Here is a 14,867-nt window from a genome sequence, read left to right as displayed (position 1 = left end):
AGTAGGTCCTTAACTATGCCTAATTCCGCTCTGTCTGTCCGTCGTCCCTCAGGTGTGGACCTGCCCAAGTGGATGCAGCATGGCTGCGGGGAGGAGCTGGAGACCATGTATATGGAGTCTGCAGACCCTGTCTCAGGTGGGACTGGCCCCTCCACAGCCCTGAAAGAGCTGGATATCTCTACTGTGGTCTCCATGCAGATCCTATGCCGTTGCACTAACTCCTGCGCCTATTTGTAGCGGCCTTTCTTAAAGCCAGTTTCACACTCTGAATCATGTGTATGTATAAGCTAGGTTGTTATCGTCTTGACTTTAATATCTTGTCAAGATCAAGGCATCTGAAAATGTTCTATGGTTCAGAAATGTATTAAGCTTCTAGTAATGTTAACTTTCATTATCCCTGAGCAGCTCATCCTACACCTTCTGCATTTCTGGCACATTCATGTTCAAGATGTAGGAATGCACACAAATCCAGACATGCATATTTTATGCATGGAATGCATTTTCCCATTCCGTGTGTACCCAAATGTCCTTTCCTTACTGTTCAGTTTGAAATATTTCCCTTGTTCTTGATAGGCCTCCACAATATGGTAGTTGTGTGAATGAACCTCAACAAATTACATTTGTTTTTCACAACCGTCTGTCATCCACAATTTGGTTATGCCCTAGTCGAATCCTGTGTACCATTTATGCTTTGGCAACAACCAAATGGCAGAATCGCTACCTGGACTGAAACTATAAGGCTTTAATGAATGTATTCTGTAGATTTAAGGTTGTCTTGAAAGAGGGTGTTTATGAAGTACATTTTGACTGATTACATGGTATAAGTGTTAGGCCAAGTTCGCCCCCTCCATATTCCCTTCTGTCAATACTGAGGTTATTATAGTAAACAATTGTTTTTCCAATTTTTGTTAAAATAATGAACATTTAGTTTCAGTATTTTTCTATCATTTACTTGGTTATTTTTTATTTGTTATCCATTGCTACGCCACTTGGAGGACAGTCTAAAGCACTGCTGCGGTGCACAATTGGCCTAGCGTTGTCTGGGTTAGGGAAAGGTTTGGCTGGGGGGGCTTTACTTGGCTCATTGCACTCTATCGACTCCTTGTGGCGTGCCGGCCGCCTGCAGGCTTGACTTCAGTCGTCAGTTGAATGGTGTTTTCTCTGACTCATTGGTGCAGCTGGCTTCCGGGTTAAGAAGCACAGTTTGGCAAATCATGTTTCAGAGTGCGCATGACTTAGTTTTCTGAATCTGGTGGAGAAATGCTGCCAGTAGATGGCAATGTTTCAAATAGGTCTAGTTTTTTTTTTTTTTTCACTTCCGGCGCCGACTGAGATGGCCGCCTCGCTTCGCGTTCCTAGGAAACTATGCAGTTTTTTGTTTTTTTACGTGTTATTTCTTACATTAGTACCCCAGGTCATCTTAGGTTTCATTACATACAGTCGAGAAGAACTACTGAATATAAGATCAGCGCCAACTCACCATCAGTACGACCAAGAATATGTTTTCCGCGACGCGGATCCGGTGTTCTGCCTTACAAACAGGACAACGGAATGGATCGCATGCAGCGACCCAAGGAAACGACTCCGAAAAAGAGGGAAACGAGGCGGTGTTCTGGTCAGACTCCGAAAAAGGGCACATCGCGCACCACTCCCCAGCATTCTTCTTGCCAATGTCCAGTCTCTTGACAACAAGGTTGACGAAATCCGAGCAAGGGTAGCATTCCAGAGGGACATCAGAGACTGCAACGTTCTCTGCTTCACAGAAACATGGCTTACTGGGAAGACGCTATCCGAGGCGGTGCAGCCAACGGGTTTCTCCACGCATCGCGCCGACAGAAACAAACATCTTTCTGGTAAGAAGAGTGGCGGGGGCGTATGCCTCATGACTAACGAGACATGGTGTGATGAAGGAAACATACAGGAACTCAAATCCTTCTGTTCACGTGATTTAGAATTCCTCACAATCAAATGTAGACCGCATTATCTTCCAAGAGAATTCTCCTCGATTATAATCACAGCCGTATATATCCCCCCCCAAGCAGACACATCGATGGCTCTGAACGAACTTTATTCGATTTATTGATTTTAACAAAGCTAATCTGAAAACAAGACTCCCTAAATTTTACCAGCATATCGATTGCGCAACCAGGGGTGGTAAAACCTTGGATCATTGTTACTCTAACTTCCGCGACGCATATAAGGCCCTGCCCCGCCCCCCTTTCGGAAAAGCTGACCACGACTCCATTTTGCTGATCCCTGCCTACAGGCAGAAACTTAAACAAGAGGCTCCCACGCTGAGGTCTGTCCAACGCTGGTCAGACCAAGCTGACTCCACACTCCAAGACTGCTTCCATCACGTGGACTGGGACATGTTTCGACAAGCGTCAGATGGAAATATTGACGAATACGCTGATTCGGTGTGCGAGTTCATTAGAACGTGCGTCGAATATGTCGTTCCCATAGCAACGATAAAAACATTCCCAAACCAGAAACCGTGGATTGATGGCAGCATTCGCGTGAAACTGAAAGCGCGAACCACTGCTTTTAATCAGGGCAAGGTGTCTGGTAATATGTCCGAATATAAACAATGCAGCTATTCCTCCGCAAGGCTATTAAACAAGCTAAGCGTCAGTACAGGGACAAAGTGGAATCTCAATTCAATGGCTCAGACACAAGAGGCATGTGGCAGGGTCTACAGTCAATCACGGACTACAAGAAGAAACCCAGCCCAGTCACGGACCAGGATGTCTTGCTCCCAGGCAGACTAAATCACTTTTTGCCCGCTTTGAGGACAATACAGTGCCACTGACACTGCCTGCAACGAAAACATGCGGTCTCTCCTTCACTGCAGCCGAGGTGAGTAAGACATTTAAACGTGTTAACCTCGCAAGGCTGCAGGCCCAGACGGCATCCCCAGCCGCGCCCTCAGAGCATGCGCAGACCAGCTGGCCGGTGTGTTTACGGACATATTCAATCAATCCCTATATCAGTCTGCTGTTCCCACATGCTTCAAGAGGGCCACCATTGTTCCTGTTCCCAAGAAAGCTAAGGTAACTGAGCTAAACGACTACCGCCCCATAGCACTCACTTCCGTCATCATGAAGTGCTTTGAGAGACTAGTCAAGGACCATATCACCTCCACCCTACCTGACACCCTAGACCCACTCCAATTTGCTTACCGCCCAAATAGGTCCACAGACGATGCAATCTCAACCACACTGCACACTGCCCTAACCCACCTGGACAAGAGGAATACCTATGTGAGAATGCTGTTCATCGACTACAGCTCGGCATTCAATACCATAGTACCCTCCAAGCTCGTCATCAAGCTCGAGACCCTGGGTCTCGACCCCGCCCTGTGCAACTGGGTACTGGACTTCCTGACGGGCCGCCCACAGGTGGTGAGGGTAGGCAACAACATCTCCTCCCCGCTGATCCTCAACACGGGGCCCCACAAGGGTGCGTTCTGAGCCCTCTCCTATACTCCCTGTTCACCCACGACTGCGTGGCCATGCACGCTCCAACTCAATCATCAAGTTTGCGGACGACACAACAGTGGTAGGCTTGATTACCAACAACGACGAGACGGCCTACAGGGAGGAGGTGAGGGCCCTCGGAGTGTGGTGTCAGGAAAATAACCTCACACTCAACGTCAACAAAACTAAGGAGATGATTGTGGACTTCAGGAAACAGCAGAGGGAACACCCCCTATCCACATCGATGGATCAGTAGTGGAGAGGGTAGCAAGTTTTAAGTTCCTCGGCATACACATCACAGACAAACTGAATTGGTCCACTCACACTGACAGCGTCGTGAAGAAGGCGGAGGCCTCTTCAACCTCAGGAGGCTGAAGAAATTCGGCTTGTCACCAAAAGCACTCACAAACTTCTACAGATGCACAATCGAGAGCATCCTGGCGGGCTGTATCACCGCCTGGTACGGCAACTGCTCCGCCCTCAACCGTAAGGCTCTCCAGAGGGTAGTGAGGTCTGCACAACGCATCACCGGGGCAAACTACCTGCCCTCCAGGACACCTACACCACCCGATGTTACAGGAAGGCCATAAAGATCATCAAGGACATCAACCACCCGAACCACTGCCTGTTCACCCCGCTATCATCCAGAAGGCGAGGTCAGTACAGGTGCATCAAAGCTGGGACCGAGAGACTGAAAACAGCTTCTATCTCAAGGCCATCAGACTGTTAAACAGCAATCACTAACATTGAGTGGCTGCTGCCAACACACTGTCATTGACACTGACCCAACTCCAGCCACTTTAATAATGGGAATTGATGGGAAATGATGTAAATATATCACTAGCCACTTTAAACAATGCTACCTTATATAATGTTACTTACCCTACATTATTCATCTCATATGCATATGTATATACTGTACTCTAGATCATCGACTGCATTCTTATGTCACTAGCCACTTTAACTATGCCACTTTGTTTACTTTGTCTACATACTCATCTCATATGTATATACTGTACTCGATACCATCTACTGTATGCTGCTCTGTACCATCACTCATTCATATATCCTTATGTACATATTCCTTATCCCCTTACACTGTGTATAAGACAGTAGTTTTGGAATTGTTAGTTAGATTACTTGTTGGTTATCACTGCATTGTCGGAACTAGAAGCACAAGCATTTCGCTACACTCGCATTAACATCTGCTAACCATGTGTATGTGACAAATAAAATTTGATTAGATTTGATAGCTTGTGCATCACTATCACAACCTAACGGGGAAGAAATCTGAGGGTGAGCAATGGTGGCAGCAAAAGGTAAAGCGCTGTATGGGATTGTTTTGAGTACATTGCTGGAAAGGACCATGTATTATAGTGTCAGCAGTGTGTATGGAACAGAGGTAAAAGGGAAGTCCAAACCAATCTCAAAGTTAATCTGAACAGTGCCCACAAAGAATCATACAAACAATTTCAGGCTAAAGACCAGGTGGGACAGCCAGAAGCTACAAGTAGCTGCACGGCAACGTTAGGACAACCAACTAGCAGTTTGAATGAAAAGAGCAGAAACATGGAAACTCGTTCAAATCTGTAAAAAAAACAAAAAAAACAGCACTGGTTAATTTATTCATCCAGTCTGGCAAGTCCACAAGACTGTGTGATGAACCAGCCCTCAGACAATTCAACCAAATACCCCACTGGGCATACATTGGTTGAATCAATGTTGAATTGACGTCTTTGCCCATTGGGACTTGATCCCAAAATTTAAAACTCCTGCCTCTGCTAGAGTAAACGTGTTGATTGCTTTGCAAATGGATACAGCAACACAAAGTTAAGGACATTCTAAAAGAGGCATGAAAATCAACCCTGTGTGTTGACTGCTGGAGCAAGAAAGGACTGACTGCTTTGTTTATGTGCATATCAGCCTGCTTCTATCACCCCTCCAACAAGACACCACCTGTTGCTCAGCCTCTATTGGATTTAACATCCACACACCAGAGTGGTAATTGACTGCACATTGGACGTATAGGACAGCGAAGAGCCTACTCGTAACTGACAACGGGGCGAAAATGGCTATCAAGCTTTCCAAACAGGCAAGAGAATACCCATGAACAAGAACCCCCAGAGCTGGCCATGACTATAAACGGCGTGGCAGAAATGTTTGAATCAGACACCGACGATTATCCTTTTAAATCCAAGTCACATTAAGTTCCTTTAAACATTGACAAACCTTCAGCTTGTATTACTGCCCCCAGTGGCAAGATGTGAAAATCCCCAAAAAACAACAAAAGGCCAACAACACATACAGTGGGGCGAAAAGGTATTTAGTCAGCCACCAATTGTGCAAGTTCTCCCACTTAAAAAGATGAGAGGTCTGTAATTTTCATCATAGGTACACTTCAACTATGACAGACAAAATGAGAGAGAAAAAAATCCAGAAAATCACATTGTAGGATTTTTTATGAATTTATTTGCAAATTATGGTGGAAAATAAGTATTTGGTCACCTACAAACAAGCAAGATTTCTGGCTCTCACAGACCTGTAACTTCTTCTTTAAGAGGTTCCTCTGTCCTCCACTCATTACCTGTATTAATGGCACCTGTTTGAAGTTGTTATCAGTACAAAAGACACCTGTCCACAACCTCAGTCACACTCCAAACTCCACTATGGCCAAGACCGAAGAGCTGTCAAAGGACACCAGAAACAAATTTGTAGACCTATACCAGGCTGGGAAGACTGAATCTGCAATAGGTAAGCAGCTTGGTTTGAAGAAATCAACTGGGAGCAATTATTAGGAAATTGAAGACATACAAGACCACTGATAATCTCCCTCGATCTGGTGCTCCACGCAAGATCTCACCCCGTGGGGTCAAAATGATCACAAGAACGGTGAGCAAAAATCCCAGAACCACACGGGGGGACCTAGTGAATGACCTGCAGAGAGCTGGGACCAAAGTAACAAAGCCTACCATCAGTAACACACTACGCCGCCAAGGACTCAAATCCTGCAGTGCCAGACGTGTCCCCCTGCTTAAGCCAGTACATGTCCAGGCCCGTCTCAAGTTTGCTAGAGAGCATTTGGATGATCCAGAAGAAGATTGGGAGAATGTCATATGGTCCGATGAAACCAAAATATAACTTTTTGGTAAAAACTAAACTCGTCGTGTTTGGAGGACAAATAATGCTGAGTTGCATCCAAAGAACACCATACCTACTGTGAAGCATGGGGGTGGAAACATCATGCTTTGGGGCTGTTTGTCTGCAAAGGGACCAGGACGACTGATCCGTGTAAAGGAAAGAATGAATGGGGCCATGTATCGTGAGATTTTGAGTGAAAACCTCCTTCCATCAGCAAGGGCATTGAAGATGAAACGTGGCTGGGTCTTTCAGCATGACAATGATCCCAAACACACCACCCGGGCAACGAAGGAGTGGCTTCGTAAGAAGCATTTCAAGGTCCTGGAGTGGCCTAGCCAGTCTCCAGATCTCAACCCCATAGAAAATCTTTGGAGGGAGTTGAAAGTCCGTGTTGCCCAGCAACAGCCCCAAAACATCACTGCTCTAGAGGAGATCTGCATGGAGGAATGGGCCAAAATACCAGCAACAGTGTGTGAAAACCTTGTGAAGACTTACAGAAAACGTTTGACCTCTGTCATTGCCAACAAAGAGTATATAACAAAGTATTGAGAAACTTTTGTTATTGACCAAATACTTATTTTCCACCATAATTTGCAAATAAATTCATTAAAAATCCTACAATGTGATTTTCTGGATTTTCTTTCTCATTTTGTCTGTCATAGTTGAAGTGTACCTATGATGAAAATTACAGGCCTCTCATCTTTTTAAGTGGGAGAACTTGCACAATTGGTGGCTGACAATTTATTTTTTTGCCCCACTGTAAATGGCTCCTAGCTTCCCACACATGGGCTACTTTCTGTCCGTAACACAAACTAAATAATACAACAAAAAACAGGTTTTAGATTTAGTTTTATAAAATCATAACTGAATTTCAAATAAAATTTGAAGAACTAATAGAAACTAATACAAAATCAAAACTACACTGCTCAAAAAAATAAAGGGAACACTAAAATAACACATCCTAGATCTGAATGAATGAAATATTCTTAATACTTTTTTCTTCACATAGTTGAATGTGCTGACAACAAAATCACACAAAGTATCAATGGAAATCAAATGTATCAACCCATGGCGGTCTGGATTTGGAGTGACACTCAAAATTGAAGTGGAAAACCACACTACAGGCTGATCCAACTTTGATGTAATGTCCTTAAAACAAGTCAAAATGAGGCTCAGTAGTGTGTGTGGCCTCCACGTGCCTGTATGACCTCCCTACAACGCCTGGGCATTCTCCTGATGAGGTAGCGGATGGTCTCCTGAGGGATCTTCTCCCAGACATGGACTAAAGCATCCGCCAACTCCTGGACAGTCTGTGGTGCAACGTGGTGTTGGTGGTTGGAGCGAGACATGATGTGCTCAATTGGATTCAGGTCTGGGGAACGGGCGGGCCAGTCCATAGCATCAATGCCTTCCTCTGGCAGGAACTGCTGACACCCTCCAGCCACATGAGGTCTAGCATTGTCTTACATTAGGAGGAACCCAGGGCCAACCGCACCAGCATATGGTCTCACAAGGGGTCTGAGGATATCATCTCGGTACCTAATGGCAGTCAGGCTACCTCTGGCGAGCACATGGAGGGCTGTGCGGCCCCCCCAAAGAAATGCCACCCACACCATGACTGACCCACCGCCAAACCGGTCATGCTGGAGGATGTTTCAGGCAGCAGAACGGTGTCTCCAGACTCTGTCACGTCTGTCACGTGCTCAGTGTGAACCTGCTTTCATCTGTGAAGAGCACAGGGCGCCAGTGGTGAATTTGGCAATCTTGGTGTTCTCTGGCAAATGCCAAATGTCCTGCACGGTGTTGGGCTGTAAGCACAACCCTCACCTGTGGACGTCGGGCCCTCATACCACCCTCATGGAGTCTGTTTCTGACCGTTTGAGCAGACACATGCACATTTGTGGCCTGTTGGGGGTCATTTTGCAGGGCTCTGGCAGTGCTCCTCCTTGCACAAAGGCGGAGGTTGCGGTCCTGCTGCTGGGTTGTTGCCCTCCTACGGCCTCCTCCACGTCTCCTGATGTACTGGCCTGTCTCCTGGTAGCGCCTCCATGCTCTGGACACTACGCTGACAGACACAGCAAACCTTCTTGCCACAGCTCGCATTGATGTGCCATCCTGGATGAGCTGCACTACCTGAGCCACTTGTGTGGGTTGTAGACTCCGTCTCATGCTACCACTAGAGTGAAAGCACCGCCAGCATTCAAAAGTGACCAAAACATCAGCCAGGAAGCATAGGAACTGAGAAGTGGTCTGTGGTTGCCACCTGCAAAACCACTCCTTTATTGGGGGTGTCTTGCTAATTGCCTATTTCCACCTGTTGTCTATTCCATTTGCACAACAGCATGTGACATTTATTGTCAGTGTTGCTTCCTAAGTGGACAGTTTGATTTCACAGAAGTGTGATTTGACTTGGAGTTACATTGTGTTGTTTAAGTGTTCCCTTTATTTTTTTGAGCAGTGTATAATAGCCTTGTCCCATACTCTGTTTGATCTAAAGAAAATTAAGAGAATGAGATCCAAGCTGGTGCTTTGGTTTAACTCCTTATAAATCCTTTGTTTAAGAGCCAAAGGGTAGACTTCTTACTCCCCTGACTGATTCTAAATTTCAAAGGGAAGCGATGAGAAATGAACTTGTTTGTACTATAAAATTGGCCGGTTGTGGTTTAATTAGTTCAATGAAACATAATATGGACTGCATTGTATAATAATTAAGGATTTGTGCTGTGCCACTGTATTTGACAAACCTCAGCAAATAATACATTTTCAATTTTATTTGCATGGTATGGTAGTGATTAATCTGACAGTATCTTTCAACTGTACGTTATAGAAATAAGTACCAATGTTTATAGTACACCTAGATTTTTTTTCTGATTCTGACAGTTGTATTAATGTTTTGTTAGTGTAAGTACAAATCTAGTTTGGCCAGGGGTATGTATTTCTGGTACATTGTCATGTGTTTGAAAGGCACATCGATAGAGAATGTATACTCGAAAGTCATATTTTTATTAACCTTTTTGATGACCTTGACGTGATGAAATTTCATAGGCATTTAATTACATTGAAATCATCTGTCTAGGGTAAAGTAATTGTCTGGGTCATATTCAATGGTTTATTTTTTGTAAAAGTATCATGAGAATCGGACATGGATATGTTTGCAAAACAAAATAAAGTTGCTTACCTCGTATTTATGTGTTTGGAGAGTTGCTACCAAATCCTGTTCATTAACCTGCCAAGTGTGTTCTTTCTATGTGCCATCCAACATTTGAATATGACTAGTCATGTCTTTTTTTCAACAGCAGATGACCCCAAAGCCACCACGGGTCAGACGAACGGCAATAATGGGCCACAGAACGGTGCCATCTCCACCAATGGCCACATGCCAAAACACCTAAGTGGTGACAACCCTGCTGTGCTGTCAACCGGCTTCTCCACGCCATGGGGACTGCCGGCCTTGGCTACTTCCACTGAAAACGGTCTGTCGTCATCACGGCTAGCTAATCAGGAGGCGGAGGAGACCCGGCGGCATTCAGCCCACGAGATGTGCGGTTCGCTACACCTGACGGGAAGCCCCAGCAGCTGCGTGTCCCACCGACCCTCCTGGGAGGCCATGGCCAGCGACCTGGGAGACACCCTGCACTACGGACATTACCATGGCTTTGGGGACACGGCAGAGGACCTGGCTGAAGAGCACAGCAACTCGGTGTGCGTGGAGCAGTGTTACGACCAGGCCGTGCTCAGTGACATGCACCTCTACCACGGATCCTAAATTGGGGGAGGCTGGCCCTTCCCAAGTAAGTAGTCAGTCTATCTACCTACCCCAGCGGTGACACAACTTTGCATAGAGCCGCTAGCCTGCCTTAAAATCCAATGGTTACCATAACATCATTGTTGCACTGGGGATGGAGTGGAGAGAGACACTTTGGCCCATCTACCAAAGGGAACAAGCACAGTTGAAGTCGGAAGTTTACATACACCTTAGCCAAATACATTTAAACTCAGTTTTTCACAATACCTGATATTTAATCCTAGTAAAAATGGCCTGTCTTTGGTCAGTTAGAATCACTTTATTTTAAGAATGTGATGTCAGAATAATAGTAGAGAGAATTATTTCGTTCAACTTTTATTTCTTTCATCACATTCCCAGTGGGTCAGAAGTTTACATACACTAAATTAGTATTTGGTAGCATTGCCTTTAAATTGTTTACCTTGGGTCAAAGTTTTCGGGTAGCCTTCCACACGCTTCCCATAATAAGTTGGGTGAATTTTGGCCCCAGTTTTCTATGGGATTGAGGTCAGGTCTTTGTGATGGCCACTCCAATACCTTGACTCTGTTGTCCTTAAACCATTTTGCCACAACTTTGGAAGTATGCTTGGGGTCATTGTCCATTTGGAAGGCCTATTTGCGACCAAAGCTTTAACTTCCTGACTGATGTCTTGAGATGTTCATTATATCCACATTATTTTCCATCCTCATGATGCCACCTATTTTGTGAAGTGCACCAGTCCCTCCTGCAGAAAAGCACCCCCACAACATGATGCTGCCACCCACGTGCTCCACATTTGGGATGGTGTTCTTCAGTTTTGAGAATGACACAAATATTAATTTCCACATAGTTTGCTGCTTCAGTGTCTTTAGACACTGATGTTACTATGGAATACTGAAGTATACTTACAAGCATTTTGTAAGTGTCAGACTTTTATTGACAATTACATGAAGTTGATGCAAAGAGTCAATATTTGCATTGTTGACCCTTCTTTTTCAAGACCTCTGCAATCCACCCTGGCATGCTGTCAATTAACTTCTGGGCCACATCCTGACTGATGGCAGTCCATTCTTGCATAATCAATGTTTGTCAGAATTTGTGGGATTGTTTGTCCACCTGCCTCTTGAAGATTGAACACAAGTTCTCAATGGGATTAAGGTCTGGGGAGTTTCCTGGCGATGGTCCCAAAATATTGATGTTTTGTTCCCCAAGCCACTTAGTTATCACTTTTGCCTTATGGCAAGGTTTGCCATCATGCTGGAAAAGGCATTGTTTGTCACCAAACTGTTCCTGGATGGTTGGGAGAAGTTGCCCTCGGAGGATGTGTTGGTACCATTCTTTATTCATGGCTGTGTTCTGAGGCAAAATTGTGTGTGAGCCCACTCCCTTGGCTTAGAAGCAACCCCACACATGAATGGTCTCAAGATACTTTACTGTTGGCATGACACATGACTGATGGTAGCGCTCACCTTGTCTTCTCCGGACAAGCTTTTTTCCGGATACCCCAAACAATCAGAAAGGGGATTCGTCAGAGAAAATGACTTTACCCCAGTCCTCAGCAGTTCAATCCCTGTACCTTTTCAGAATGTCAGTATGTCCCTGATGTTTTTCCTGGAGAGACGTGGCTTCTTTGCTGCCCTTCTTGACACCAGGCCATCCTCCAAAAGTCTTCGCCTCACTGTGCGTGCAGATGCACTCACACCTGCCTGCTGCCATTCCTGAGCAAGCTCTGCACTGGTGGTGCCCAGATCCCGCAGCTGAATCAACTTTAGGAGATGGTCCTGGCGCTTGCTGGACTTTCTTGGGTGCCCTGAAGCCTTCTTCACAACAATTGAACCACTCTCCTTGAAGTTCTTGATGATCCAATAAATTGTTGATTTAGGTGCAATTTTACTGGCAGCAATATCCTTGACTGTGAAGCCCTTTTTGTGCAAAGCAATGATGACGGCACGTGTTTCCTTGCAAGTAACCATGTTTGATCAATGATTCCAAGCACCACCCTCCTTTTGAAGCTTCCAGTCTGTTATTCAAACTCAATCAGCATGACAGAGTGATCTCCAGCCTTGTCCTCGTCAACACTCACACCTGTGTTAACGAGAGAATCACTGACATGATGTCAGCTGGTCCTTTTGTGACAGGCCTGAAATGCAGTGGAAATGTTTTTGGGGGGATTCAAGTTCATTTGAATGGCAAAGAGGGACTTTGCAATTACTCTTCATAACATTCTGGAGTATATGCAAATTGCCATCATACAAACTGAGGCAGCAGACTTTGTGAAAATGTATATTTGTGTCGTTCTCAAAACTTTTGGCCACGACTGGATAATTTTGTACCTGTTTCCTCCAGCATCTTCACAAGGTCCTTTGCTGTTGTTCTGGGATTCATTTGCACTTTTTGCACCAAAGTACGTTCATCTCTAGGAGACAGAATGCGTCTCCTTCCTGAACGGTATGACGGCTGCGTGGTCCCATGGTGTTTAAACTTACGTACTATTTTTTGTACAGATGAAAGTGGTACTTCCAGGCGTTTGGAAATTGCTCCCATGGATAAACCAGACTTGTGGATTTCTACAATTTATTTTCTGTGGTCTTGGCTGATTTCTTTTGATTTTCCCATGATGTCAAGCAAGAGGCACGAAGTTCAAAGGTAGGCCTTGAAATAGATCCACATGTACACCCCCAATTAACTCAAATGATCAGAAGCTTCTAAAGCCATGACATCATTTTCTGGAATATTCCAAGCTGTTTAATGGCACAGTCAACTTAGTGTATGTAAACTTCTGACCCACTGGAATTGTGATACAGTGAATTATAAGTGAAATCATCTTGTCTGTAAACAATTGTTAGAAAAATTACTTGTCATGCACAAAGTAGATGTCCTAACCAACTTGCCAAAACTATAGTTTGTTAACAAGAAGTTTGTGGAGTGGTTGAAAAACAAGTTTTAATGACTTGTTTGTGTATGTAAACTTCTGTCTTCAACTGTAGCATTGTCGTTTTTGTATTTGATATTTGAAATTCTTATTTTATTACTGTCTGTTGTAGCGCAAGAGATGTGATTGTGGTAAGCTGATCCTAGTTTGTCTGGTGATGGTATTGCATAAAATGCAGGTTATTAGAATTATGAGTTATGATAAGTCGGCGATGCCGGTTTTGGTTTTTTTTAGACCAAAAGGGTAAATTACTTGTGTTTGGCATGTAGGTTCTGTGCCAACACTTATGTTAAATCTATTATGGCATAAAAAAAAGTGTTTTTACTGAGTTTGTTTTACCTTGTTGTTCATTGTCTGTACTTGGAGCACTGCAAACAGTATTTATCATGTAGACAATCTGTAAACTGACTTGTGACAGTCCTTTTTAGATTCATTTTTTTGGGTCTTCTGAAATAAATGTGTTACCAAATTGCATACTTGACCATGTCTTCCCTTTTGCTTCTATGACATTGCTAAAATGTTTGAATGATTTTTTTTGAATGACCTTGTCTTATCTTGCTTGTGCAACTAGCATTTATTTTAAATTGGAATTATAGGGTTGTGTTGGACTTAATAATACAAACTCAATCATGTCTGAAGATGTGCTTTCATGGGATACTACTGTAATCAAATCAAATTTGACCACATGCGACGAATAAAACTGGTGTACACTTTACAGTGAAATGCTCGCTTACGAACCTTTCCCAATGATCCAGAGTTTTAAAAAGAAAATAGTAACTAACACATGAGGAATAAAATAACATACATAAGAATGGAGCTATATACAGGGAGTACCAGGTCAATGTGCAGATGCACTTGAGGTAGATATGTACATGAAGGCAGGGTGAAGTGACTAGGCATCCGGATAGATAAGTAGCAGCAGCAAATGAGTGTGTGTATATGTTTGAAGTCAGTATGTGTGTTGTGTGTGTGTGCATATCTAGTCTCAATGTGTGAGGTATATGTTTGGGAGTGACAGTGTAGTGTGTGTGTGTGTGTGTGTTGTGTGTGTGTGTAGAGTCAGTGCAGATATTTTGGGTACCCATTAATTGACTATTTAGTGGTCTGGCTATTTAGCAGTCTTATGGCTTGGGGGTACTCGCGGTCTCTGTGCCTGTTGATTCGAGAAGGCACCGTGTGTCAGACAACAGTACATGGCTTGGGTAACTGGAGTCTTTGGCTATTTTTAGGACCTTCCTCTGACATCACCAGATGTAGAAGTCCTGGATGGACAAGGTGTGACCACAAAATGCATTTGTTAAATCTATTTCAAGTTGTTCTTCCCATGCATACTAATTGTAGTCCTAAAAGTACATGCCATCCCTTGAGAGCAATCTCTAACTCACATGGCTATGCATTCGTGTGCGTCACCTTGTCACCTCCGCAGTCAACCTTTTTGTACAACCCGTAACGTTCCAAGGCCACGCCTCCAGCTGAGTCTGTTCCATTTTACACCTAGAAATAGGGGTGTGCATTTGTAGTATCTCTATATGTGATATTAGCCACGCTGATTGACAT

The 14,867-nt window shown here is 44.2% G+C and overlaps 1 protein-coding gene across 3 annotated transcripts in view; it reads left to right on the top strand.

Moving 5' to 3' along the window:
• Nucleotides 1-13,784, top strand: part of ankrd10a (ankyrin repeat domain 10a) — a 32,480-nt gene extending 18,696 nt beyond the window's left edge. Inside the window, exons 5-7 of one of the 3 annotated variants that reach the window (XM_029668770.2) lie at nt 53-136; nt 9,911-10,405; nt 12,883-13,784. In XM_029668770.2, coding sequence (XP_029524630.1) covers nt 53-136; nt 9,911-10,380 — 554 coding nt within the window. In that variant the 3' untranslated portion in view covers nt 10,381-10,405; nt 12,883-13,784. Of the gene's footprint in view, nt 1-52; nt 137-9,910 lie in introns of all 3 variants that reach the window. The other 2 variants (XM_029668779.2, XM_029668761.2) reach the window with 2 other exon arrangements.
• The last annotated feature ends 1,083 nt before the right edge of the window (nt 13,785-14,867 follow it).

The sequence above is a fragment of the Oncorhynchus nerka genome, linkage group LG2 (genome assembly GCF_034236695.1).
Source record: "Oncorhynchus nerka isolate Pitt River linkage group LG2, Oner_Uvic_2.0, whole genome shotgun sequence".
NCBI classification, from domain to species: Eukaryota; Metazoa; Chordata; class Actinopteri; order Salmoniformes; family Salmonidae; genus Oncorhynchus; species Oncorhynchus nerka.
This window is presented reverse-complemented; position numbering and strand designations above follow the sequence as displayed.